This window comes from Solanum lycopersicum, chromosome 2, assembly GCF_036512215.1.
Source record: "Solanum lycopersicum chromosome 2, SLM_r2.1".
Classification (NCBI taxonomy): Eukaryota; Viridiplantae; Streptophyta; class Magnoliopsida; order Solanales; family Solanaceae; genus Solanum; species Solanum lycopersicum.
In genome coordinates, this window is record NC_090801.1 from 71227148 (window position 1) to 71254604 (window position 27457).

General features: G+C 35.2%; 5 protein-coding genes and 1 long non-coding RNA gene across 6 annotated transcripts; 4 read left to right on the forward strand and 2 right to left on the reverse strand.

Annotated features, from left to right (window-relative positions):
• Nucleotide 1: 1 nt before the first annotated feature.
• LOC101261686 (pentatricopeptide repeat-containing protein At5g14080) lies at nt 2–2374 on the forward strand. Its single transcript, XM_004233536.5, has 2 exons — nt 2–1775; nt 1891–2374. The coding sequence occupies exons 1-2, from the start codon at nt 137–139 to the stop codon at nt 2193–2195; spliced, it is 1944 nt and encodes a 647-aa protein (XP_004233584.2). The 5' UTR covers nt 2–136; the 3' UTR covers nt 2196–2374.
• A 675-nt stretch (nt 2375–3049) lies between these two features.
• Nucleotides 3050–11767, forward strand: LOC101263559 (actin-related protein 2). The gene is made up of 15 exons (XM_004231715.5): nt 3050–3656; nt 4618–4728; nt 5110–5244; nt 5386–5457; nt 5553–5631; nt 7484–7533; nt 7842–7945; nt 8049–8117; nt 8191–8254; nt 8441–8509; nt 9103–9186; nt 9273–9331; nt 10204–10270; nt 10630–10713; nt 11412–11767. The coding sequence occupies exons 1-15, from the start codon at nt 3615–3617 to the stop codon at nt 11490–11492; spliced, it is 1170 nt and encodes a 389-aa protein (XP_004231763.1). The 5' UTR covers nt 3050–3614; the 3' UTR covers nt 11493–11767.
• Nucleotides 11768–12213: 446 nt separating this feature from the next.
• On the reverse strand, nt 12214–13722 carry LOC101262972 (pollen allergen Che a 1). The gene is made up of 2 exons (XM_004231713.5): nt 13169–13722; nt 12214–12830 (listed from the first exon to the last, which is right to left on the reverse strand). The coding sequence occupies exons 1-2, from the start codon at nt 13332–13334 to the stop codon at nt 12490–12492; spliced, it is 507 nt and encodes a 168-aa protein (XP_004231761.1). The 5' UTR covers nt 13335–13722; the 3' UTR covers nt 12214–12489.
• Nucleotides 13723–13789: 67 nt separating this feature from the next.
• Nucleotides 13790–16898, forward strand: LOC104645664 (uncharacterized). The gene is made up of 2 exons (XR_739489.4): nt 13790–13934; nt 16693–16898. It is a non-coding gene; the product is annotated as an uncharacterized lncRNA (long non-coding RNA).
• Nucleotides 16899–19437: 2539 nt separating this feature from the next.
• On the forward strand, nt 19438–22227 carry LOC101261388 (GRAS family protein RAM1-like). The gene is made up of 2 exons (XM_069294621.1): nt 19438–20523; nt 20978–22227. Exons 1-2 carry the CDS (start codon nt 19609–19611, stop codon nt 22103–22105), a joined length of 2043 nt encoding a protein of 680 aa, XP_069150722.1. The 5' UTR covers nt 19438–19608; the 3' UTR covers nt 22106–22227.
• Nucleotides 22228–22534: 307 nt separating this feature from the next.
• On the reverse strand, nt 22535–27334 carry LOC101262467 (membrane-anchored ubiquitin-fold protein 4). Its single transcript, XM_004231712.4, has 3 exons — nt 26874–27334; nt 24905–25075; nt 22535–22967 (listed from the first exon to the last, which is right to left on the reverse strand). The coding sequence occupies exons 1-3, from the start codon at nt 27001–27003 to the stop codon at nt 22912–22914; spliced, it is 357 nt and encodes a 118-aa protein (XP_004231760.1). The 5' UTR covers nt 27004–27334; the 3' UTR covers nt 22535–22911.
• Nucleotides 27335–27457: the final 123 nt, after the last annotated feature.

The window sequence follows — 27457 nt, forward strand, 5'->3', positions numbered from 1 at the left end:
CTAACGTATCCTTTTTTCCCCTTTAGTCTGCTGTTCATGGCTACAAGTAGCATGCGCTTGGTAATATTTTTTTCCTTCAAATGAATAGCTTTTTGGATAGAACAAGTTTAGCTCCTTTATTTGTAAAATAGGGAGGATGAGGCGATCAGTGGGGGAGTTTGCAAGTGTAATAAGCCGAGCTCTGATCCACGCATCAAAGAAAAGAAGGCAAACATGGACGCCAGCGCTAGAGCAAACGTTGTATCGCCTCGGATGCCGGGAATCACTCAGCCCGACACTCGTCGCCAGAGTCATCGACCCTTTTCTTGTCCACCACCATTCTCTTGCACTCGGTTTCTTCAACTGGGCCTCTCAGCAACCTGGATTCTCTCATGACTCCTCCACTTACCATTCAATTCTCAACTCTCTCTGCCTTACTCGCCACTTCAACCCCCTTGATAACCTCCTTAAACAGGTAAAAGCCCAGAAAATCCCCCTCCATCCTTCTCTAGTTCGCTCTCTCATTGCTTCCCACATCATTGCTAAGAAATCCAATTTAGCTTTTTCCATTTTCAGTGACTTCCCTTCCTTCGCATCCGACATTGGATCCCAAACTTGTAATTCACTTCTCGCTGCTTTATCATCACAAGGGAACTATAAATGTGCTTTTCAGGTGTTCGACGAAATGAATCACAGAGGTGTTCGCTTGAACACTCTTGGTTTTGGTGTGTTTTTGTGGAGATTCTGTGGATTTAATGGGTTGGAAAAGACTTTGAATTTGTTAGATGAGGTTAGGAAGATTGACTTTTCCGGAATTAATGGATCCCTTTTGGCAGTTCTAGTCGTGCACGGGTTATGTTCTCACTCTAGGATACCAGAAGCTGTTTCTGCTTTTGATCAATTGAGGATAAGGGAATGTAAACCTGATTTTATTGCTTATAGTATTGTTGCGAATATGCAAAATGTAGTTGACAAAGATTTGGTTTTGAAGAAGAAGAGGAAACTAGGGGTGGCACCAAGGAATAACGATTATAAAGACTACATCTTTGAGTTGATTTCGGAGAGGCTGATTTCCGAAGCTAAAGATTTGGGCAAAGTAATTGCGTCTGGTAACTTTCCTATGGATGATGATTTGCTCAATGCTTTGACAGGATCAGTTTCAGACATTGATCCTTTACTTGCCATCTTCTTCTTCAACTTCATGCTAGATAGAGAAAGGTCTCCTAATCTTGTTACTGTGACAAGTTTAAGTGTAAACCTTTGTAAGCATGGGAAGCTAGATGAATTGCTTGAAGTTTTTCAAAAATTGTCTTCCAGAAACTATTTTACTGACACACATAGCTATAATATTATGGTTTCGTTTTTGTGCAAGGCCGGCAAAGTGAGAGAAGCTTACGAAGTTCTCCGTGACATGAGAAGAAAAGGTGCAGTTCCTGATATACAATCTTACAATCTCCTGTTAGAAGCTTGCTGTAGAGAAGATCTACTGCGACCAGCAAAACGGTTATGGGATGAGATGTTCACAAATGGGTGCCCTGGCAATTTAGAGTCTTACAATATTCTTATTCAGAAATGTTCAGAAGAAAGTGAAATTGAAGATGCTTGTAGGCTTTTCCATGACATGATTGAGAAAGGAGTAGTACCTGATACTATTACATACACTTCAGTCCTTAAAGGGCTTTGTCAAGCAAAAGATCTCAAAATGTCTTTTCAAGTCTTCAGCAAATGTGCTATACAAGATAAAATCCTTGCATGTTCCGTCTTGTGTACATTCATACTCAGCCTCTGCAAGGAAGGTATTACTTACTCCATATATGTGATAATGATGTTTTACTTGTGATTTATATTAACTGCAAAGGAAGTTTTTATATTTGGTTGAATCTCTCTCATTTTTACCTTTTACAATTGCAGGTTATTTGGTTCCAGCAATGGAGTTACTCCATGACCAAAGCACTGATACAGCATTTTTAGACTCCCATCTGATTTTTCTCAAATTTTTAGCAGATGCTGAAGAGATAAGTTTGGCTGTTGAACATTTGAAGTGGATTCAAGGCAAATCCCCTTTGATGCATCTAGCAGTAAGCAATGAAATATTGGCATCAATATCATCTTCTTCAAAACCAGATCCAATCTTCAAGTTATTTCAAGTGATGCAACAAAACCTTCTCACTTGTACTAATGAGTTGGGGAAAGAAATGGCTTACAGATGTTCATAATCTCCATACGCTTTAATGCGGGAGACAACAGACATATTAACATACAAAACCAGCAACCATAATACATAGAGGATCTGTTTTATTTTTGGTCATACATAACAACCATAGTTTTTTCTTCTATTTTGTGAATGATAATAATTTTGAATTTACTCGTAAATTAGTTAGTTGATGATTGGAAATTGCAAAAGTATATCGATAATTAATTTTACCATTAATTATCATAGATGTCCAACCACTCTTAGTGCTCCATTTCGACATCAATGAATATTCAACTGACACTCTATTTTTTTGAAAAAATGCACAAGTATGCCTAAAATCTCAGATACACACTTATACTGTACTAGGTCCTATTACCCCTGAACTTATTTTATCAATCAGCATTAGTTCCATAAGATAGTGCCACGTAGGCCAAAAAAAAGTAAAATATTATTAATAAAATAAGTTCAGAGGCTAATAAGATCTTAGTATTTTATAAATGTATCTCCAAAATTTCGAGCATAAATTGAGGATGTATTAATGCATTATCCTTATTTTTTTTAATTTCATTCTTTCATCGGACTTGAACCATATCTCCCGAACAATTTAGTGCTTTCCGATCATGCTTGATGGACCATTTATGATTTGCTCATCTATTCGGGTCCTCTAAAGCATTTACTAAAATGTCTTTCACCGTTTAACTAATTTGTCATTAGTATATCCCATATTTATTTTTAAAAATATATATTTATTATGTATCATTTTTTTATTGGGCGAAACAAAACCTCACTTTTGATTAGATCTTTAATACTATACATATAATTTATCCTGTCTGAAATAATATCTCAGCTCCATGACTTAATTTTTATTTTTAGAGTATAAAAAACAGCCGCAAATATGATGCCAAAGACAAGTTTACTTTGGTGTAACACAAATACCGGCTACTGGTATTTGGCATCAGTTTTCCGTCTATTTCAATTTTAGATCTTTTTCGATAGTTAACAATCGTGTCGTTTTAAAAAAAAAAAAACCTTCTATTTTTAATATGTTTAAAAAAAATTATTTTTTTCTTTGTTTTGATAAATTTCTTTTATATGACATGTGTAAAATTATAAAATTAAAAAATAATTTTATATATTTAATATAATTTTAATTTAAAATTAAAAAATTAAAATTTTACTTTATTTTCTTAAATTTTATTTCAAGTTACATTATTTTTGAAGGGAGTAAATATTTATAGCAAAAAGCAGAGGATGAAAAAATTTACGAAATTGGAAGGACTCAAACGAAAAATGTTTTTTTAACTTCCGGTAACCGGAGCTAGTCCATGGCCATACCCATTACCAACTAAAAGCTTCGATCCTTGCTGATTCCGCAAGCAAAAAAAATCTCAAAGTTTAACAAAAGTGGAATTCATGATTGATCCAGCTGAGTAGCTACAAGATGGATAATCGAAACGTTGTCGTTTGCGACAACGGCACTGGGGTATTCTCTTTGTTCTCTCTTTCGAATTGGTGTTGTTTGAGTTTAGATTCGATGATAGAGGAACTTCATCTGAAGATTGAGCAATTGTCAATCAAAATTGATTTTATTAAGGTCTTAATACCTGAAATGTTACTTAATATATTAGAGAAAATGGGCATTAATGAATTGTAGTATATATACTTCCGGAGAAGCAGCTAAAGACGCCACCTTGAGTAGAAATTTCTCAATTTCGATGCTTGAATCACGATCTGCTAACTTGAGTTGATGCCATTCTTTTTTTTTGAAGATTACACTATCCTTGTGGTAATGGATTTTTTCAAATTAAGTCTGTCAACTATGCATCAATCAGAAACTAATGGGGGTGCAGTACTCCTCTATATCGATTTTTCTAGTTGGACACATTCCGTTCCGGCAATTTAAAGTACAGTTTTCATTTATCACAAGAAAAAAAGTTGGTGTGTGTCTAGCATGATCACATTACTTCATTCAACTTGTACATATGCCGCTATACTGCTTTATATTTTGTATGATGTTGGTGTGAGATGAATTTGAATGGAGAAACATGGTCAGTTATTCATATAGCCGATCCAAACTGGTTTGGAGTTGAGGTGGAATTGTTGTAGCTACTTTTAGTTTTATTTCTCCTTTGGAACTACTCAATCCTGGAAACCAAATCTCCTTAAGTCAGTTTTCCTTCGCATGATGCAAACTTTGAATTCAGTTCTGGTTATGAAGATCATCATCCTAACGACTCAATCATGATGCTATTCCTTTCCTAGTGGAGCTTGCTATTCAGTTTTATGAAGTGAGAGACTGTTTTGTACAGAGTATTTGCTTTCTTTTCTTGTTTAGCATTTCCTTTTGGGGCCAGTCATGGGGATATACTTTTTGAACTATTTTGACGTCTATATGGACAGTAAAATGGTGTGTCAATTCTCAATGTTTTGATGAACTAATGCAGTATGTCAAGTGTGGCTTTGCGGGTGAGAATTTTCCCACATCTGTATTCCCTTGTGTTGTGGGGAGGCCAATGCTAAGATATGAAGAGTCCCTTATGGAACAAGACTTGAAGGTAAATATCTCTCACTTCATGCTTACCCTACATTGGAAATGTTAGGGTTCTCTTGTATTTATCAAAAACTAGTAAGCTCTTCTTAGAGAAAGAAAATCTGGGTTGAAACTTCATTAGTTCTACAGTTGCTTGCTAAACTAGATGTTATAGCTACTTCTTGTGAAATGAAGTTTTAACTCTATTTTGTTTTCTGATACACCTCAGGATTTTTTGAGTTCTGCTTACGTAGTATTCTTCTGGATTCTTTGTTTAAACTTATAGCTTGTAACTAGGACATTGGGATTCTTCCCATCATCACTTTTATCTGACTGTTGAGCTTCATAAGTAAGTGTACTCATAGGCTTGTTGACTAATGTTTAACTCATTACATTCTTCCTCTAGGATATTATTGTGGGAGATGAATGCTTGAAGTTGCGCCATCAGTTGGATTTATCTTATCCCGTCAACAATGGAATTGTACAAAACTGGGATGATATGGGGAATGTGTGGGACCATGCATTTTTCAACGAACTGAAGGTAGATTTTTCTACTGCTAACTTCCCTGTGAAGATTTCTGATTGGTTTAAACTTTTGCTTGCTAATTTTTCTTTGAAATGCTTATTGTATGATAAGTTCATGGTTAACTAACTAAACTTTCCTTTCATTCTGCTTGTGAAGATAGATCCAACAGAATGCAAAATTCTCCTGACAGATCCACCTCTCAATCCATCTAAAAATCGTGAAATGATGGTTTGTGTTAATGTCTTACTTTTTCGAGAAAAGCATTCTCTCTCTTTACTGCTTCAATGATTCTTAACTTATACTCTGATTTACTTGAATTACAGGTAGAAACCATGTTCGAGAAGTACAACTTTGCTGGTGTCTTCATCCAAATTCAAGCCGTTCTAACATTGTATGCTCAAGGTACCATTATACATGTATGAGTTCTTGGGGCATAATCATCTTCAATTATATGTGAGAAGGACCTTCGATAGGAGAGTTTAGAGGTGGCGGATTTGGGTAGAAGGTTAGTTTGGTAGTTGCGCATTCTCTCGCTTCTTGCGGTATTGAGAACAATAGAAGTTAGCATAATTTGTGTGGCCTCCTCTTCCAGCATACAAAGCTAAAGATTCCTGTGAAGAACTACCAAATTTTCCTTTTCCAGAATGCATCATTAGATTATTTCCCCTTCCTGCATATAGAGCCATAGATTCATGCATATCTCTACTAATTTTGGAATCAGCTGTCATACGCTGACTTTCATCAGATGTTATCATAGCATAAGTTCGACTCACACTAGGTAATGGATTCATCATTAAAATCTGACTCCTCGCATGACTGTACACCTAATTCAAACCCATCAAAGAAACAAATTATCGCAGAAATTGCAGATGATCAACATACACTTTGGACTTATCACAGTTACAAGCAGTAGGCGGAACAAGTGCGTCAAACTCATTGCATAGAAGTAGCAATTTAGTAAAGTACCCAGAAACTGTCAAATTACCTTGACTAATTGTACTAATTTCACGATGAAGCTGATAGCTTCTAGATCCATCAACCTTGTTGAAGGGCTCATTCAAATCTTCCCAAACCATTGTTGCATCTGATGCATATACGATTCCACACAATAACTCTTTAGGCACCGTGTTCATGATCCATACTAACGCGAATGCGTTGCATTTCTCCCATTGCTCCTCCAATTCAGGTTTGTGATCAGATTTGCGACAAGTTCCAAGTACGAATCCCAGCTTGCTCTTAGCACGAAGGTTAATCATTAACGATCTGCTCCACAATGAGTAATTTTCAGCCCCTGTGAGTTGTACTGATGTCAATACACTCCCAGGAGTTTCAGAGGGATGAAGATATAGTGGATGATTTCGATTTTTCTCAATTCCATCAAGAGTATCAGCTGAAACTCCTGAAACTGTAGCTGCTGCACTATCCTCTGATGTCAATATCATCTTCTTTGAACTCACTCAATGGATGCTTCGAAGTCTTCAAATTGAATTGATTGTGAATCTGAATCTTGTGGATTCACAGCTCTGATACATGAAAATTTTAGTGAGAGAATTAATTGGGAAAATTTTCTCTATATTCTGTTAAACTGTAAAATGAGAATGAATCCATACATATATACAAGTGTGTTAGCCAGCTATCATGGCTGTTAAGCCAGCTGTTAACTCTCTCTCCACTAACTAACTACTTAACTAACTAATGGAATGTAAAATGTTTAACTAACTAACTAATGTGCAAATTAAATAATTTTATGCTAACTACTATTATTCTCAATAGATACGGTTGGTGGTAATACTTGGACCTTCCTTCTTACCAGTAATATTAGCACTATTCTCGTAGTTTCTTGTTCTTGGATTTAGTTTGTGCTCAGAATATTGCATTACTTCATCATCGTTACTGTTCTTTCTGCACTTTGTTGTGTAATGCTCTCCGTTTCGCATTATTTCATTGTAGTTATTGCTCTCATATTTGTATCCCCTTTTTTCAAACTGTTTGGCATGCTTATTTAAGCTGAGGGTCTAACGGGAACAACCTCTCTAAATCTATGGGTAAGGTTTGCGTACACTCTACCCTCAAACCCCACTTGGTGGGAGGATTACACTGGGTATGTTGTTGTTGCGAGAAGGACCATCATAAGTCTTGATATTGCAATTTTGTAGCGGGTATTTGTTACAAGGGTGGGGCTAAGTCATATTTTGCTTCTACTTGGGCCCTATCTGATGATGGATTTGCTCATTTTTTATGTTCCAATATGCAGGTTTGTTGACTGGGCTTGTCATCGACTCAGGTGATGGAGTTACACATGTTGTAAGTTTTTCCATAAGCATAGCTGTTTCATGATCTATAGTTTGTCTCGGTTCAACATTGATTCAAAAGAGAAGGTTAATTCTCATAAAGTTTGAGGTAATCAAACTAGGAGTTGCTACTCCCAAAACTAGAACTTTTTTCCTGCATAGTCCATTGGGCTCCCTGTCTAATAAGATTGCTCCTTCAAGCTGGTCATAAAGGCAGTGTTTTTTCAGCTCTCTGTTCTTTTGGTGGCACATGGTAATACTTGCTATGAACCGTGGGGATATTTTTTCTTCTGTATGTTATTCAGAAATATGTTGGTGCAGGTTCCTGTTGTAGATGGATACTCATTTCCTCACCTCACGAAAAGAATGAATGTAGCTGGACGGCATATAACGTCTTATATGGTTGATCTGCTACTTCGGAGAGGGTAATTGCCAACATATGTTTGAAATAAACTAAATAGGGTCATTCATGCTAATTTGATTATTTTAAACCATTACTGGAGTTTTGATGGTCAGTCATATCTGAAGGTATGCAATGAATAGAAGTGCCGATTTTGAGACTGTCAGGGATATTAAAGAAAAGCTCTGCTACATTAGGTGAATTACTTGCGTTGTAAATTAATCCCTTTACTAATTCTTCTGGCGAGTAATGATATTTTCTTTACTGCAGTTATGATTACAAGAGAGAGTATCAGTTGGGGCTTGAAACGACAATTCTTGTTAAGAATTATACTGTGAGTAGGCTCCATCCATAATAAGCTTTTAATTGGAAAAAACAAAGGCACTACTATTCTTTAAGCTTTTCTACTACCTTGAACTGCAATTAGGTATGGTACTTTGCTCTTGGAAGCAAAGATCCTTTTTTCTCCCATAAGAAACTTGGTCATCTGTAACTCATTATTTCACTTGTTTTTCAACAGCTTCCAGATGGGAGGGTACTTAAAGTTGGCACAGAGAGGTTCCAGGCACCTGAGGCTCTTTTTACTCCAGTGAGCATGCATTCCCATTTTTATTTTCCTCTTTCACAAATCAAGAACATACCTTTTACATAAAAATGCACCAGATTTGCTTTCCTCGTAGTGGTAAAGATGAAAGGCAATTGATGTATTCCCATAAAGCAATCTAATCCTGCAAATCCCATGTAACACCAAATGTCAATGTGACACTTGTTATCTAATACCATGACCATCTTTTGTCGTACAGCTTTTTAAATTTGGTAGTTCTTTTACCTCTCAACTATTCAATAGCAAAGCAATAGAGTGTTATCTTTGAACCAATTTGTTTCAGATGAAGTGTCAATTAAGTCCTTGTGAAAAAATTGAAGCAAGAACACATTGTTTGAACTTTGAACTGCATTGTTTGAAATGCTATTATATGCTTCTCCAAACTTCTACTTTATGGGTTGATGTATGTGAAAGAAAGCTAAATTGAAATATTATTCCACGTTTCTCCAAAATTCTAATTGAAGGGTTGATGTATGTGCAAGGAATTTTAAATATTATTTCACGCTTCTGCAATATATTTATTGATGGGTTGCTGTATGTGGAAGGAAGCTAAGTGTCACTTTTTCTGTCCATTTCAGGATCTTATTGATGTTGAAGGTGATGGCATGGCTGACATGGTATTTCGCTGCATTCAGGAGATGGATATTGACAACAGGATGATGGTACTTCAACTTTGAAATTTCTTCTGTATTCTTTGCCATAGTGTTGTCATTTGCCATCCATCATATGTTTAAATTTTCACTTGCAGCTCTACCAGCATATTGTTTTGAGTGGTGGAAGTACCATGTATCCTGGCTTACCTAGTCGGTAACTTACTCAAAATACTCTTCCTTATTATAAAGCTTTGAGAACTTGGAGCTGAGTAGTGCAATTGTGCGTGGTTGATTCTAAATGCTACATTATTGTCATACAGACTAGGAAGTTTTAACGGGTGTGACAGTTTGCTTTGAGTTTATGAACCAAAGTATATCCTTGAATTATTTTTTCCTCAGGACTAATGTTTAATCAATCTGGCAGAGAAATTTGAACTGTAAAACTGTTATGCTATAACTTTGATAACACTCTTTTATTGTGCGAAGAACTCTAATTCACCTCCCTGTGGATTTTGAATTTTATGATTCTCCTCTTACGGTATCAAAATTTTGCTGATTCCCTCCTCCTGGTAGCAGTCAGCTTTGGTATATCTGACTGATGACTTATTCCTCATAGTTGTTCTATTTTTCTCCTGCTCATAAGTACCCTTCTGAAATTGTTAGTATCATAACGACCATGAAATGCATGAAGGCATATCTAAAAATGCAAATCAACGTGAAATATATATTCATTTTCACTACATACTATTTTAACTCTCATCTTGTTACGTATCATAAATTAGAGTATGAAATTCTATTCGAGAGGATATGAGTATTGTTTAGAAATGTGCTATATTAGGAAATTTAGGTATACACTTTAATGCATGAAGAATTTCTGTTAAGAATATCCGTGAGCTGTCATCAAGAAGGACTTTCATCTCTTTGTGATTTATTCCTTTGAACTTTACTTTTGCAGTTAACATTTCTTTTGGTTTACTGTGGGAATATAAGGAACGAAACTCTTTCTTACCCACCTCATGACCACACTCATCATATTCTTGTTTCCTTTAATAACAGCTATTTTCCCTTCTTTTTAAACATTGACAGCCTTGAGAAAGAAATTTTGGACCGCTATCTTGATGTTGTTCTGAAGGGGAACAAAGATGGTTTGAAGGTACTGTGTGACTCTTATTTGTTCTTTTCACAATTTCTTGAGGTTTTTGGTTTATGAATAAGGTTTATGCAACTAAGTTGCATTTATTCAAATAGTCTTACCCACAAACCACAATAAAATACCTCAATCTCACTGGTAGCTGCAGCTTATGGTGATTTCGGCTCTATATGAGGTCAAGTCAATCAAGAGATGGAGATAAGAAAGTAGTTGGAAAAGTACGAGTAGGGTTTAACATATCTAGGGAGTTGGATTGCATTGCCTACAATTGCTGTCTTTTATGATGCATTTCTTGGTTTTCTTTAAGTTGTTGAAATTTTCTCTATTTTTGAAAATTTTATTTTATATGTTTTCTGCAATAGAAATTGCGCTTACGAATAGAAGATCCACCCAGAAGAAAGCATATGGTGTATCTCGGTGGTGCAGTTCTGGCCGGAATTATGAAGGTATGGTGGTATCGATTTCCTCTCTGTAGCCCCATCTCTGCTCCTTGCTTTTTCATGCATATAAAAAAGAATTTATTCCCAGGAGAAACAAAAAGAAAGCTAATAAGATACATCCTTTTCTAATCTGTGTACACTTTTTCATAATTTTCTGGATTTGAATATTCTATTTCTGTCCTCCATTGAAGTGGTTGTGGCACATGTTGGATTATACTATTTTGATATGATTTAGGCCCGTGCAATCATCAGATTCAGGCACAAGGAAATTTGTGTTTCACATCCCTCCGATCCTTCTCTTTTTCTTGTTCTTCCTCTGCAATTGATCAAATAATCTGTGTATGAGAGATGTTCCTGTGGCTGAATGCAACTAAATTAAATAAAGTCCACTTAGTAGAGCAAGTAAAAGAATTTTATGCCGTAACTTAAATGTTTAATATTATGCTGAAATCATAGTGGCTGGTATATTTCCATGTTTAAATTATTCTTGCTGTCCTATTCTTCCAGTCAGGAAGCTCATTCACCTAAAAAAATAAATTCTCGTCATTCTTCTCCTTGAGCGTTCTTAAGTTTTTTCTTTTCATTATGCCAAAAAGGAAAAGGATTGCAATGAATCAATGCACACCCTAATTGAAGAGCATACAATTTGAAAGCAACATTATTATGTTAACAGAAATAAGTAGATAATTGAATAATTTCTGCAGGATGCCCCTGAGTTTTGGATCAATAGACAAGATTATTTAGAAGAGGGAGTTGCATGCCTAAGCAAGTGTGGTCAGGCATGATTTCTACATGTCCATGAATTGTTTAAGCTCTGGCTATCTTTTCAAAGAAAAGCTTGGAAATGTACAGATCAAGACGTGCTGGAAATGACTCTTTACCATTCAAATAGAAGTTCTTGTACTGTATTTTGCCAAAAAATTCTCAAAGAGACAGGACGTGTCATACTTGAATGTTTTTACTGCATCTGCTTTCCATGAGTTGTTTAAGGCTTGATTTTGAACTTGTACAGTCCGTATTGAAGTAAAACATTGCTAATTGGAACTGCTTTCCGTTCCTACTCTTCTGTGAAGTATTAAAATGTGTGCTGAAACATAAGCAGCTTATTCCGTAATCTGGTGCAGGCAAAAGAGATCGTAAACTAATTCTCACAAATGTATAACAAGCTTGAGCTACATTTGATGTTTGTTAACTTTCTATCCAGATATTAACTTTATATTCCTTGTCTATCCACCTCCATGGTTGAAAATGGCTTACAGGTTTGGATTTGCGATGAAATTGCTGCTTAAATCATTCATGATATGAGATGGAGTTAAATTGGAAAGTCTCTTGTAACAATGAGTCAAAGGAATCATTATGCCATGCTTAGGCTTGTAAGTTTTTTTTTGTGTTATTGCAGTTGATCAAGGCATAGTATTATTTTCACTATTTGCATGTCAGTAAAAACTCAGCTAGCATCTGAGCTCTAGTGTTGGAGTCAAGTGATGAGAATATAGAGTTGTCATATCAGTAAAAGGTAAAATGAGATTCTTATTTCCAAAGAGCTATAAGACACAAATTTGAACCTTCTTTCTTTGTTTTCCATCAAGAACAATTAAGCATCTAAGAACAGTTCCTCTGGCAAGGATGAGGACTTGGTGCCTGTTTCTAATACATATCCTTGTATTTAACAGCATAGCTTTTGATTACTGGAAATAAAAGGGACATGAATTATACATATTATATTCCCTATAAATGGGAATGAGAGAAGACATATAAAAAGGAAATAAGATAGTTGGAGTTCTAATTTCCACAGAGAGCAACATTTCTCTTAGAAGGTCTGAAATTCAAAGCAGTGAGACTATAGATGCACATGTTTGCTTGTTTAGATTTGATTGTAATCTCATCAGTAGTGGTTCTTGTAGAGCCAGGTACATTACAGAACGAAGATGAGCTTCCAATAAGGCTAGCCCTGCAGGAATTGCCCACTGCTTTCTCAGCAGCACACTCTATTCCATCCACAGAAGGTATCTCCAACCTGTAAACTCCATATTTGTTAGTAGTTCTGTTCACTGACACTGATACTAGTTCTGCCGTCCTTGTCGCCATTGCCTTGAAGGTGCATTCTATTTTCACTTCTACACCTGTTCAGCCATCAATTCCAATTAATCGACCAAGTTTTAATGGGTTTGGATTATGACCTATTTGTTGGGTTGAACCCAGATGATTAACCTAAGGGGTCAAAATTCAACTCAAACCCAAATATATAAAATTCAAGATTGGGGATATTGTAAATTTGGAAGAACTTGAAGCATTTAGCATTTGATTATTTGGGGGTGGTTAGAGTATTGACCCGTGACCCATTTATGAGCTTTGAGCCGTTCAACCTGTTCATTTGCCACCTCCCGTGTATAGGACTTTAACTATTTTAGATAGCTTTATGCAAAAGATGAAAAATGTTTAATTTGCCTCAAAAACTTACCTGGCATGAAGTAGCTGTGCCTGGAGAAGGAATTATTGGAACAAATGTCACAGTAAACCATACCCATGACAGTGATCTGTGGATTAACCACTTTTGCTGCTGACGATAGACTCAACCACAAGAAGCAGCATGAGACCACCAACAGGACAAGTGTAGTAGTAGTCATGGCAAACTGAGGTGAGACTTGAAAAGGAATTGAGATAAAAACAACTAATTATATGTGAGATTGATATATTACACAAAAAGACTAGTTGAAGAAAAGAATTTTATGTTTTTTTAAGAAGAAATGAGCTAGAATGTGTGTATGGATAATGAGAGTATAAGTGATGACAGAAATGAAAAAGAAGAGATCAAAGTTAGAAAGAGGGAGACAGGGATCGAACCTTATTGCTAGTCAGAATTCAGAAACAAACAAATCATGTGAACTTTGTTTGGAGTTTTGTAAGGGTGGATGTGTAGGAAAGAGAGTATAGTGGGAAGTAGACAAATTCATTTACATAGAGGAATAAATAGACCTTCCTTTTCATTCATACATGTTTGTTGTAATTTATGGTGGCCTTGCTTCTTAACGTGATACTATAAATAAATAGAGTACTTATTATTTGACCTTACCCCAAGGAGCCAGTCACGGACTTGCCACTCTCCCCATATCTATTATAAATTTGGTCTGGCCACAGAGAAGGATTGTTCCTACTCAGAATCATGTGATATATCAATATCATAGAGGCAAAGAATTCAGCCAACCATTACTTCACTCACATTTATTGTAAGTTCACTTCTCATTCTCTTTTTCATTCTTCTACTTCCATTTTATTAGTAAAGGTGTCAAATCGTGTTTCTTATGAATTACAATGTTACAAGCAATAGCGCACTGAGAGAGAGTATCACTTGCAACTTTAACACCAAGTGAGTTAAGTCATATAGAAAAAAATTGTTCAAGTTCGGTCACATATATAGCCTGAACTTCATGCAAAATGACTAAACTTCAGCTATCTACGGTCTGAACATTATCCAAAATGGATGGAAGTTGTTTGCTTCTAAATTCTCTCACATTAGGCTTTGATAAACTAAATTTAAAAAGCAGATAAACTTGCAAAAAATTTAGGCTTCCGTTTATGACTTAAATGGGGATGTATAGGGTGTTATTTTTATCCTTGTATATATATATATATATATATATATATATATACACACTATGGAGGCCACTCTCACATGCCAGCCTAATGGTAAGACTACGTTCTTGGGCTTTTAGTTAAAACAGGAAGAGAAAATTTCAAAATTAATAAGGTAACTATAGTTTCAATAATTGCGCTTCATAGCTATAGTTTTGTTTGCTATGGAGGCTTTGGTTTGTATATTTCTGTCCGTTTGTATATTTCACTTGCAAGTATACAAATATCACAAGTATATACAAATTTTGTATATACATTCAGGAATTTCAAAACGATGTTGTACATTTCTCTTGCTAGTAAACAAATAAAAAGTAAGTATATACTCTCTCCATCCCATTTTATGTAGCACCATTTTCTTTTTTATCAGTCCCAAAAAGAATATCACATTTTCTTATATGATAAATATTTAAAAGTACAATTCCTCTTTTATCCTTGTTGGTTCCATTTAATTTTAAAGATAATAACTCTAATACATTTATGAGGAGAGAGAAAAGTGAGTTATTTGGTAAACATTTCAAAGTCTTAATTATTTCTTAAACTTCGTGCGCGTCAAATGTTGTCATATAAAATGGGACGGAGGGAGTACAAATTGTGGATTTTTACAATCAGGAATCGAATTATACTAATTTTGGATTTAGACAAATCAAGAATCAGACGAATAACAAGAATTGGGGAAACTGTTGTAAGTCCCGAATTATACTGTTTTTAAATTGTAGTTATAGTACCTAATATAGACTAATTGTTTGTTATTTTGCATAATTTTCCCAAATTGAAATTTTCAAATAAGCCAGTTAGATTGAATTTAAGTGGATTAAAATGGATTACCCCAACTAATGAATACTTTTGTCATTTAACTCATTCAAAAGTTATTTGGACAGAGATGGATTGGGCCAACAACTAGCTGGTCATAACTCAACTCATCCAACTCTAACCCAAAAAAAGAAAAAACAGTTATTTGGACAGAGATGGATTGGGCCAACAACTAGCTGGTCATAACTCAACTCTAACCCAAAAAAGAAAAAACTACTCTTTGTTTGTTTGCTAATAATTTGTTGAAACTAACAAAGTTTTTTATTCTTTATGTGACTATAAACCATACTCACAAAAAGAGATCTTCTCATGGATCAATTTGAATTATATATATTGTAAAAATAAACCCCAATTTTAGACTAGTTGAATTAACGAGTGGGAGCTAATTTATTTATTAAATTGGACAAATCATATTACCAGCCAAAATAGAGGGAAGAATAGAATGGGATTAAGCTGGCATGTCACGTGTATGAAAATAATTGGTGGGAAAATCTCTTTTTGTGTGTGTACGTTATATTAGGATTTTGATTTGTTGGTCTTGAACGTTCACGTTTCGTGATAGAGGAGGGAAATTATAAAAGCATCACTTGTAATATATGATTCACAACCAACCTGTGCGCATTCCACATTATACTTGTAACAAAAATAAAATCAGTATTTATTTCTTCCAGAATCTCCTAAATAACTATGCATGTGATGATGAATGAAATGAATTTTCACTTCACATCGGTTATAATTTAAGCAATGTTACTTCCTTTAAGCTAGCTAGCTGCCCCTAATCAATAACTAGCATACGATTTAATTGTTCATTATGTGTATCCAAAAAGAATATAAAGGGAAAAAGTCAGAAATGTGGATTTTCCATTTGTATGTTAGCTAGCATACCAATCAACAGACTTCAGATCATTATGATATATAACTATACATATTTTTGCAGAAATCATTTTTATCTTTTTCTTCTTCTTGTAGTAGCTAGAGATAACAAATGTATGCGAAAATGGAGAAAGACAAATTATTTATCTTTCTTTTTTCTCTTTGCAGATGAATAAATATTCAATTGAAATCCTGTAAATTAGTTGTGTGTACATATATCATTCTTGTTTCACTCAAGTGCTCATTGATCCTAGTGTTTCTGTATATCACAAAATTATAGTCTACTTCTTTTACTAAAAACAACAGAGTACTAAATATGATTTTATTTTTTTTACTATATATACCACTCTATTCATATACAGTATTAAAAGTTATGTGATATAACACTTCTCTATGGTCTTGAATTTTTTTTTCTCATTTTATGGCATTTTTCTCTCCATTTCACTCTCTCTATATATATATATAAAAAAAAAAAAAACCTACTCTATTACTAATAATCATTAATCTCTTTAACTAATCACACATTTACATCTTCATAACTTCTACTCTTACTAATCTTCATTACTTGTATGTCTTTTCAAGTCCATATATAACTCCCAAATAATATGTTACTTGTAAATTTTGACATCTATCATAATTTTCTGATTGTGAATTTTTATCTGGTCACAGGTGAAAAATGGCAAATGCATATTAAACATTGCACCTTTATGGTTTTATGGAGTATTATGATTAAGCAAGCAAATGAATTTAATTTGTTTCCAAGTTGAAATGAAGCATTGATACAATTACATAACTGATTGTAAAGTTAGGTATATAAGAAGTTGAGAGGGTGCAAAATGTTTGTGTATGATATAGTAATAAAATAATTTTTTCTATATATGTTGTTTGGTCCTTGGTGTATTCATGGTTTTGGTTCGTTATTATTTGTCTTTCTTTTTCAAATTCACATATGATTATTTTCTTTTATGGATATTACTATATTCGAGTAGTCCAATTCTTATGATTGCGTGAAAGCGTCGTAAATATATGTGGATCTCAAAACAAATAGTAGCAGCATCATTAAATACCTATCGTTGTCCATTAAAAGATGAAGTAGACGAGCTCAAACGCCTTTTTTTTTGTTATATTATTACACGTGACCCTAACTTTCTTGCCGCTCCATCTATATATTTAGTGTTTCTGTGATGGGGAAAATAATTTATATTTTTCATTTTTTAGTATCCATTACTATTAATTTACAAATAAAAAACTATGCAACATTCATTAATTAGCAACAGTTTATATACTTTTCACTGTTGGTAATATATATTGGAATTATGTATGGCTGAGGAATAATAATAAATTTTATTAAGTATTTTTTTTTTTAATCAAAATAAGGTGGAGATCGATGGGAAATTAGTGAATAGAAAAATGCCGACTTCACAAAAAAGAGAAAAAGCATTCCAAACTCGACGCCACATGAGACGATGCTGTCAATTTCTCCACCCTTGTTTTACTTTAATTTCCTCTTATATATACGATTAATTCAACAAACATTATGCTATATATATATATATATAACAAATTTACGTATCCTCTCTAATTCCTCTTCCACATTTAATTTGTCACCTTCCTTAAAATGTTTAATTCCGGCCTTAGCTTCCTATCTTACATATATATATAGTTTGTCTTTTAACAGCAGAAACAATTGTCTTTCAATTTCATCAACAAGTACATTTTCTTTACTGTAATAATTTTCAACAAGAGCAAGTGGAAATTAAACCTAAAAGGTTACAACTCAACGGCGCCAATTATTAGCCTAAGATACCATTTTTACCATTGTCATAGAAACATGTGTTATAAATGTTATGCTCCACACATGCCAAGATACTTTATTTTATAATACAATAGACAAAGTGATAGCTTTTGAGGTTAAATTAAATGTTTAGTTCAATTTTTTTAGAAAAATGAAGGTAGCAGGAGGACTTGTACAATTCTTTCTTTGAACAGCATAGTAATCATCTGTGATTTAGTATTGTTTTCTTCCCAAAAATATATATAGTATATGAAATTAAAATGCAAAACCTAGGAGTTTGCAGTAGCCTAGCGATTATCCCAATATCCCCTATCATACAAGAGTGGCCTCTTTGCACAGTTTTATTTTTTATTTATTGACTTTTTACTGTTAGTCCTAAATCAATAGAAAATTTTATATACAACATTGACTTTTTTTATTCATTTCCGTCAAATCAGCTCACTAGAAAAAAATACAATTAAAATAGGTTTTCACTGAAATAGTAGGTAACTTTTTAATTTTATGGATGTAAACATTACTATTTTTTTCTCACTAATTTGTGAGAATAACCTGTGAATATTTTTAGTGGGAAATTCATAGAGAAAATAGTAATTTTGTGCAATTTTGAGCCACAATTTTAAAGTATGTACGGAGCGTGATTGTGACTCCGCCGTTGGCCTGAAGAACATGTAGATGCTACTGAAAATGAAAAGAAACTCTTCATATCCAAATGCGTTGAGAGTCTATTTTCTTCCTTACACACAAAAGACTAGACTAAGTGAAATTGTATCTTGCAGATTGATGCACTTACTATATATTTCCATGCATTGATAGTGTTAAAAAACTACATTATCAAGTTAAGTTTACCACAATAACATAACAGACAACTCTTAAGATCAAGCTTGGTATCGTAAGCGCCAATAGTGTTAACAATGTATATGTGACTCAAATTAATTCGTGAATTAGGATTAGGAGTTTGGAGTTTTTGGTTTCAAACGCATGGAAAGCATTTACACGACCTTTTCCTCGCTGAGCTGTTTTAATGGTTTACAAGTTAATGTATTTATTTAATTTTCTAATAAAAATATAATCTACGAGTGTAATCATACTCTTTTCACATTAATGCTACCTAAAAACAATAGAAAATAGTTCAGAAAAATAGAAGATTATCTGATCAAAGACATGCATACCCTGTATTAAATTTGAAACAAATGACATTACATAGCAAGAATTTAGGTTTTATCAATTTCACTCCATATTTGTTCATTTCTTCACTATATATGTTTTGTGATGTCATAGGAAGTGGATAGATTTGATAATACTGTTAAAAGTAAGTATGGGTAGAATTGATCATAAATTTGTTAAGTGGGAAAGTGAGTTGATTGTAACCTAGAAAGACGCATTGCATTTATCTAATATCCTTTTCATTCCGCTTCGACCAATCCCCTCTTGCGGATTTCACTATACTTTATTTTTAGTTATTATTATATATCCGTCAGCTGGGCCGGCCCACCCACTCCACGAAACTTCGTACAACTGGACCTTAGTTTAAGAGGTGAAAATTTTAGTTTTAGTAATAAAGGAAGGTATAATTCCAAATCCCATTATAAAACTCACAAACTCCCAAACATGCAAAATGAAAAAGCCTCAGATGCTACAGTCTGGACAAGCCGACGAATGACAACCTCTCAACTCTCAACTATAAAAATCTCTTTTCTTTTCCTTTTCGCCTGATTTTGCAACTTACATTTCTAATATGACATCAAATCATAATAATAAAAGTTGATCGCAAAAAGCAGGTGTGTGGTAACATGGGGAGTTTAAAGAACGACATAATAAAAAATGAGGTTGGCAGTGAAATAACAAGTTTTAAGGACCAGAATTCTTACATCAAACTGCTTCCAGAGGACTCTCTTGCCTCTTCTGAATCCAAGAAAGTCACTCCTATCTCCTCGGACTTTGAACTCGATTGTGGCAGCTTAATACCTACCAGCCTCACTTTCCCTCCCGGAGGTGGCGACGATGATGATGTTGAAATCCAATCTCCTGATAACTCAATCTGGGAGTCCTTCTTTGCTGATCAGCTGGAGGCAGATTTCATGATCTCTTCCCCCGTCAGGAACCTTTCCTCGACTTCGACTTTCTGTACTACTACTACTACTCACAATAACAACACATACACACATCATAATCAGGGAATTCATGGGCAGAGCATGATGATGTGCTCCCCTCCTCGCTCTCCCTTGAGACCTAATAATTACAACTCCACTAATAAAGGCAAGGGACTTAGCCCCTTCCAAAAAGTTTTCAACTCTCCTAATAACCAGTTCATGCAAATTGAGAGCTTTAACCTGCCAGCTCTTGAGAGTTTCTTAGATGATGATTTGGCATCCGAATATTCCACACTCAAAGTTTCAGATGTTGGATCCTCTTCCGAGTCTCTCTCAGTAATTCCTGATTTTTTAGAGTGCCTGGCGTTGCCAAATTCATCATCCAATACGTCCGCTAGCTTTATGGGATCATTACTCAGCAACACATCTGTCGGACAAGTAGACGATGAGATTTTCCAGACGGGGTCTATTGCACCTCTGTCACAACAGCTACATCAAGAACGACACCATGAGAAGCAACAAAAACAAATACCAACACATGTTCAACTACCATCAACACAACAACAATATACGCAAATGATCAATCACAATTTGGTTGTTGCTGCACCTGATCAGGTATACTTCCATCTATAATTTTCTGTTTCTCCTTTCTGAACGACACTTATCAAGGGTTTTACCACATTAACTGTGAAACTGTATCCTCTAGTTCTCATGCAAATATAACATATATATATATATATATGTTATATTTGCATGAGAACTAGAGAATACAGTTATATATATATATATATATATATATGTTAAAAAAAAAAGTAGTGCCTTTTCAAAATTCCAATGCTTCTGTTTTAGTGTTGAATGTTCCAGCTTCACAACAGTTGTTTTACTTTAGTAAATGCAGCTTAAATTGCAACATGTGTCTACAGTGAACTCATATATCACCATGCAATTTGTCCTAGACAAAAGTTTTATTATATATGAAAGGAATTGGACATCTACTACACTGGACAAATATAAACTATTGCGCATGTCGCCAGATACATAGGAATTAAGTGCTAATTAAATTGTGCAGATGCAGGAACAGGACAGTGGCTTACAATTGGTGCACCTTCTCCTTGCCTGTGCTGAAGCAGTCTCCAAAGAGGACTATATGTTGGCAAGAAGGTATCTCCACCACCTGAATCGAGTAGTCACCCCAATCGGTGACTCAATGCAACGAGTGGCTTCTTGCTTCACGGAAGCTCTTACTGCTAGACTTGCCGCAACATTAGCCACTAAACCCAGCACCTCTGTCCCAAAACCTTTCAATCCTTTTCCTCCTAATTCCCTTGAAATCCTCAAGATCTATCAGATTCTTTACCAAGCCTGCCCTTATGTCAAATTTGCTCATTTCACAGCTAATCAAGCCATATTTGAAGCATTTGAAGCAGAGGAGCGCGTTCATGTTATTGATTTAGACATCCTTCAAGGTTATCAGTGGCCGGCTTTTATGCAGGCCTTAGCAGCCCGACCTGGCGGTGCTCCTTTCCTTCGTATCACAGGAGTGGGTTCGTATCCGGAAGCGGTCAGGGAAACAGGTCGATGTTTGACAGAACTGGCGCAGTCCCTCCACGTTCCTTTTGAATTTCACCCGGTGGGGGAGCAGCTTGAGGATTTGAAACCGCACATGTTCAACAGAAGGATAGGTGAGGCTTTGGCGGTGAATTCGGTGAATAGACTCCATCGAGTCCCAGGGAATTGTATTGGGAACTTGTTAGGCATGATCAGAGACCAAGCTCCAAATATAGTAACGATCGTGGAGCAAGAGGCGAGCCATAACGGACCGTATTTCCTGGGTCGGTTCCTGGAGGCACTGCACTACTATTCGGCCATCTTTGATTCCCTGGACGCTACATTTCCAGGGGATTCATCACAGAGGGCAAAATTGGAACAGTACATATTTGGACCTGAGATAATGAACATAGTTTCGTGTGAGGGAATGGAGAGAATGGTGCGGCACGAGAGGTTAGAAAAGTGGAGGAGGGTGATGGAAGGAAAAGGTTTTAAAGGAGTAGCACTGAGTGCAAATGCAGTCACACAATCCAAAATATTACTGGGTCTCTACTCCTGTGATGGTTATAAATTGACAGAGGACAATGGTTGCTTGCTTTTGGGATGGCAAGATAGGGCCATTCTTGCTGCCTCTGCATGGCGATGCTGATTCATTTCATTACTTTTCTCAATACTCTACTTTCACTTTCCTTCTTGAAGAATTACGAAAAAGTGTTCATTTCTTTCAATTATGACTTATTTCCATCATCAATATACTAATAATTTTCGAAATTGGTCCCCAAAAGTAGAGTCTGGCAAGTGTCACAATGAATAAAAGATTTTTGCCAGTTTCTTTGCGCTACTGTCATTTTCTATCAGAACCAACAACGTGGTTACTCTCAAGATCAGATACCTTTTTGGTGTCAAAAGTTAAGTTGTAGCTGAGATAGAGCCACAAACAGAGAAGCTGCACTGATTGGAATACACAACAAGATTAGATGCCTGCAAAGAATCAGCTTCTTCTCTTTTACTTTGTACCCCCTTAACATATTGTAATCTCCATCGACAAGCCATGCAATATTTCACACTAATTTGCCAGTTACTGACTAAAACATGAATCCATAAATATATATTTAATCATACATCTTCTTCACAAGATGGTCCAAGTACATACACATGTGATGACCAGAGTAAACGGATTAGTATATTATAAAAAAAATAGTTACAGCTAAATATCCTTCTGCATATCTCCAGCCTTCTCTGTAATTTTTATATGAGAAATCTGTGACTACAAGTATAAAGATACAAACTTTATACAACAAACGTGATTATACGAGCATGCAATAGTTACAAATGCTTTTCAACAAACATGTAATAATGAGGTATCATACAAATTATTGCTCCAGAGTCCAGACTTAACTTCACAGAGCAGGTAACCCAAGGATACCACAAGATCAAACTGAATCACTTGCAATCTCACAATATGGAGCACGAACAGATGCTTTGATTTTGGTTCTCGTCAATCTTCTTTTCTGTTGACAAATACAAGTCTCAGAAACAAGAAAGGAAATGATTAAAGACATCAATGGCTCAACAACACAATGCTTGGACTGAAGATCAGAAACCGGGGGCGAGAGTAGGGAATAGGGTGTAACAGGGCCACCAAAGATCTTCAAATACAGAGCTCTCTATTAGTTTTAAGATAAGCACATTGATATAAATAATCCAGCTTTGAGTATTTCCAACTTCAACAAGTAGAACAAAACTCCTAAGAACTTAAAAGCCCACATTTTGTAGCTCCTCTACAAGTTAAGTGTCTGTGGTAATCTCAGGTCACACTATAAGTGGAAGATTATTTCAATTGTAGCAAAAAAAAAAAAAAAGAAATTATGCACACAATTGTAACATAGCCCGCACAGGTCTTCAGATAATTCCATAAAAAAGAAAGCAAAAAGTAGCACTACTTGCAGGTGAAGAAGTTATAATAACCTATGCTGCTCGGACTCTTCAAAAATGTCGACCGCTGCATGTTGGATCCTCCAAAAATAGTGTATCCGGAAGGATCCGACACGTGAGAGGCAACATTTTTGGAGAGTCCGAGCAACTTAGAAAATAACAACAAAGAAAAGATAGACCAAATAGACGTGATGAAAAAGATGCAACATCATCAATTGCACCTCAATCTCAAGCTAGCTACAGTCTGCTATATGGATCCCCGTAACCATGTTGTTCCCATTTAGACCAGCATCGATCCAGTTTTTGAAGATTTAGATTCACAACATTTATACCAGTGTACAAAACCATAATCAAAATCGTATGTCGATATTTTTCTTCCACTCTGCCATAATTTGCAGAGTCTACATGGATCCTGAGAGACAGTAGTTCAAGATAACTTCTTCTGTATGACTTTAGGTCTACCTCATCTTTTTCTAATACTTTCCGTTAGTGACCGGTGCATCAGGGAGTCGATATGGGACATCATAAAATTCAATCAAGCGACTTCTTCTCATTTTATCCTCCAAATGTGTCACTTGCACCCCATACCGAATATGATCACCTAGTATTTTCGCCTCCACTAGAATATGAACCTGAGACCCCTGGTTCTAATTCCACTTCATTGACCACTAGGTCACACCCTTAGGCAGTGGCGGACCGATTTTCGTTCAGGAGGTTCGAAAAATAAAAATATAAACGTGTAAATAAGCCTTTCGAAATGGGCCCTTTGAATTTTTTTGGGTTTAAAACCACACTTTTGGCACGTTTTTAAAATAAAAAAATGCTTGAAAAACAGAACTGATTTTATTAAACAAAAATAAACTGAAACTATAAAGGAAAATAAGTAAATGTTGTTGCAGGGATTCAAACCTGGGGCGTGCACCTTAATATTCAAAGGTCTTACCATTGAGCCATCTATTTTTATTTGTTATTGAGGGGGTTCAAAATATATCCATCTACAGAAATACAGAAAAATTACCTTATATATATCGTGTATTTTTTTGCCGAGGGTGTTCGGGTGAACACCCTGGACCCAACATGGGTCCGCCCCTGCCCTTAGGTGTATACTTGTATCTTCAGAGATAGATACAAGTGTTACATGTGAAGGATAGTTGATAATTTAGTGGACATAAGTTCATTGAATCTGTTAAACAAGTATAATGTTCAAAGTAGAAAAGAAAATTATGGATGGGATCCAAAAAATGACAAATCATCACAACCCCCTTCTTTCTTCTCATAACTATACACATTTTTCCATACCACATGAAAAAATGCAACTAAACAATATCTGAACAACTTATACTCTTGCCTTGAGAGAAATGCCAATCTTCAGAAAATCTTATCAGAGACAATCGACATCTCCAGCATAACTATGTTAGGCACATATTATGTCAGAAATAAGATTTGCACTTGCAACACTGTTGCTCAAAACAGACATAGAATGAAAACATATTGCGTAGTAAAGGGAATCTACCTGACTTTGCTTTAGCTAAAGATGGTTGTACAACAGCATGCATGGTAATTATTCCATTTGGTAGCTCACCAAAAGGTGTCTTGCATTGACCAACAGTCCTGCTGTTTTCCAAAATTTTACCAGCACATATCAATTTTACATCATTTGCCACCTTAGGTGCAACTTTTTTATCTGCAACAAAAGCAGTTGAATATTATCAAAACATAGCCTAGTAACCATATAATAAACCAGCTCGGATGAAGACCTGTTTTCACAAATCGCTGCAGAAAAAATGGACCGTGCATAAAGCAACAAAGCATAATATAGACTATAGAGGAAGATGTCAAATGTCAAAATTCAGATGTCTATTCACAATCTTGCACGGTATCAGAGCAAACATTAAGGTGGTTTTAACCAGGATCAAAATTAAATCTCTTCTACCAATATATGTTTATAGTTTGAAAATATATGGTCTTGGGTTTACCGCCAGTTAGATAGGAGTTAATTTAAGACATATTGAAGGTTCATTCGTTAAGTATAGAAACCTAAAACTGTCTCTTCTAATTCGGAAGGATCTTGTGTCCCTGACTTTGGCTCTAGAAGAACTTTACCTATAGCTAATACAGAGAGCTTTTAATTTTTGGGTGATCTTTTTTCTTTACTTTTGTATTTGAGTGTGCGGGAGGGAAGGGACATATTTGTCCAGGATCTTCAAATCCAAGTCCCTCATCAAAAGATTCACTTAGGCTCACCCTACAAAAACAACAAACCCAGTGTAATCCCACAAATGGGGAGACTTACCCTACGGTATTTGAACAAATTTTTGACATCATTTAACATAGCATTCTTTCCTATGTTATCATCCATATAGTTATTTATCATAGTTAGAGTTATTTTCCTGGTATTAGATATAAATTGTTTGTTTTTGCTGCTGGTCAGCACCTATTGAGCAATGTACTTGGATTGTGCTTAGCTAAGAACCAATAGACCATGGTGCTTTTCTACGCTTCTGGCCACTGACAACAATGCGCTTACCCACGAACAATAACTCCAAAGGTCTGTGGGTTCTTCTTCATGATTTCCCAGGAAAAATAAGTAGGGACCAAAGTGCTTGTCAATCTTCAATAAGAATCATTTCTATGTCATTACCTTGAATAAGTCCCCTTTCTACAAATACTCTCTTCATATTTGTTGGTACTCTCAACAAATACTTAGCAAGGCTGTCATAAGTACCCCTGGATAGCCTCCAATGGTACACATTGTATGAGTATAATACACTTGTAGAATTCAGTACATATCTTACACTTGGCATACATGTGCCACTTTTCACGTAAGACAATATCAGTCATGCAATTTTAAATGTCTTTGGTCTCATTAGATCTACATTTGAGTCACTCCAGTGATGGTGTTGATTTTGATCTTAAAGATGGATAACCAATATATCCCTGCTGCCGGTTGATTATCTAAACACTGGAATATATAACTGTAGTAGTATGTATGAATGCATTGCCTTCATGTGATTTTTCCACAGATAATATGTACGAGCGAGCAATCATAGGTGCAAGAATGTTTGGCTTATATGAATAGTTAACTAAGGGTATGCTAGATAAGGTTCTATCATGGAAGGCATATGCCTGCATGAGCTACTGGTTTGGATAAAGAAACTAGCAATACATAGCATGAGATTCTACTTCATCATAATTTAACTTAAAACAGAGAATACCTCACTACAATTCTTGCCTCATAAAATTCCGGGGAAAGATACTTTCTCTCATTACTTCAGAATCAGGCATTAGCACTTTTGGGTTCTCTACTTGTAACTTAGAAATTATGACAAGAGAGTTAGTCAAAAAGAGTGTATACCAAAAGTCAACTTACAAACAAATTTTCAAAGCAGAGGGATGAGAGGAAACATTGTATAAATAGGGGAAGATGAAGAGAAAGGTCAGCGATGCGAAGATAAAAGAGTAAAGGAAAGCAGAAAAAGAACCTTTGGGCCAGTCGGCGACAATCCTCTCTTTGAGGATAGCTATGGTGGAAGTGGGTGCGTATTGAAAAGGACCAATATCTGATCCATCATACAACCGAAATTTGAGTTCAATTAAGTCCTCCTCCGGCATTTGAAATCCCCAGCACTCTGTTTAACAAACGAACCTCCAACCTCTTGACTCCCTATTATTTTTCTAAGCTACTACCAAGTATAAATAATTAGACAGTAAAAGAGAGGGAGGAACCCTAGAACCCAATCAAATTTATCAAGGAAAAAGAGAACGCGACGACTTCTTTTTCCTTTTTCGTTTTCTTTTAATAAAATAATATATACATACATACCAGCAGTTATAAATTTCCCTTTTTTATTTTTATAACATCTGAAATTGAGTTTGATAAATAATCAATGGATGAGGTTTCTTTGTAATTGTAGATTGTGACTTGTGAGAACCAGACACTATTTTACAGTTGAGCAAAAAAGACTGTACGTATTTGAATTTGCTAACATCTGAATTTTTTTCTATTAAAAAAAAATTACAATAATAAATAACATGTTACTTGCATTTTAAAAAGTAGAATAGGTTC

Excerpts from the sequence above, each read along its gene's own strand:
- LOC101261686 (XM_004233536.5), top strand. The coding sequence starts at position 137 with ATGAGGCGATCAGTGGGGGAGTTTGCAAGTGTAATAAGCCGAGCTCTG. Across the intron at positions 1,776-1,890 it reads ACTCAGCCTCTGCAAGGAAG|GTTATTTGGTTCCAGCAATG; the intron begins GTATTACTTACT and ends TTACAATTGCAG.
- LOC101263559 (XM_004231715.5), top strand. The coding sequence starts at position 3,615 with ATGGATAATCGAAACGTTGTCGTTTGCGACAACGGCACTGGG. Across the intron at positions 4,729-5,109 it reads TTATGGAACAAGACTTGAAG|GATATTATTGTGGGAGATGA; the intron begins GTAAATATCTCT and ends TTCTTCCTCTAG. Across the intron at positions 9,332-10,203 it reads TATCCTGGCTTACCTAGTCG|CCTTGAGAAAGAAATTTTGG; the intron begins GTAACTTACTCA and ends AAACATTGACAG.
- LOC101262972 (XM_004231713.5), bottom strand. The coding sequence starts at position 13,334 with ATGACTACTACTACACTTGTCCTGTTGGTGGTCTCATGCTGCTTCTTG. Across the intron at positions 12,831-13,168 it reads GCACAGCTACTTCATGCCAG|GTGTAGAAGTGAAAATAGAA; the intron begins GTAAGTTTTTGA and ends ATGGCTGAACAG.
- LOC101261388 (XM_069294621.1), top strand. The coding sequence starts at position 19,609 with ATGGGGAGTTTAAAGAACGACATAATAAAAAATGAGGTTGGCAGTGAA. Across the intron at positions 20,524-20,977 it reads TTGTTGCTGCACCTGATCAG|ATGCAGGAACAGGACAGTGG; the intron begins GTATACTTCCAT and ends TAAATTGTGCAG.
- LOC101262467 (XM_004231712.4), bottom strand. The coding sequence starts at position 27,003 with ATGCCGGAGGAGGACTTAATTGAACTCAAATTTCGGTTGTATGATGGA. Across the intron at positions 25,076-26,873 it reads TGTCGCCGACTGGCCCAAAG|ATAAAAAAGTTGCACCTAAG; the intron begins GTTCTTTTTCTG and ends CTTTTGTTGCAG. Across the intron at positions 22,968-24,904 it reads TTTAGCTAAAGCAAAGTCAG|AAAAGAAGATTGACGAGAAC; the intron begins GTAGATTCCCTT and ends ATTTGTCAACAG.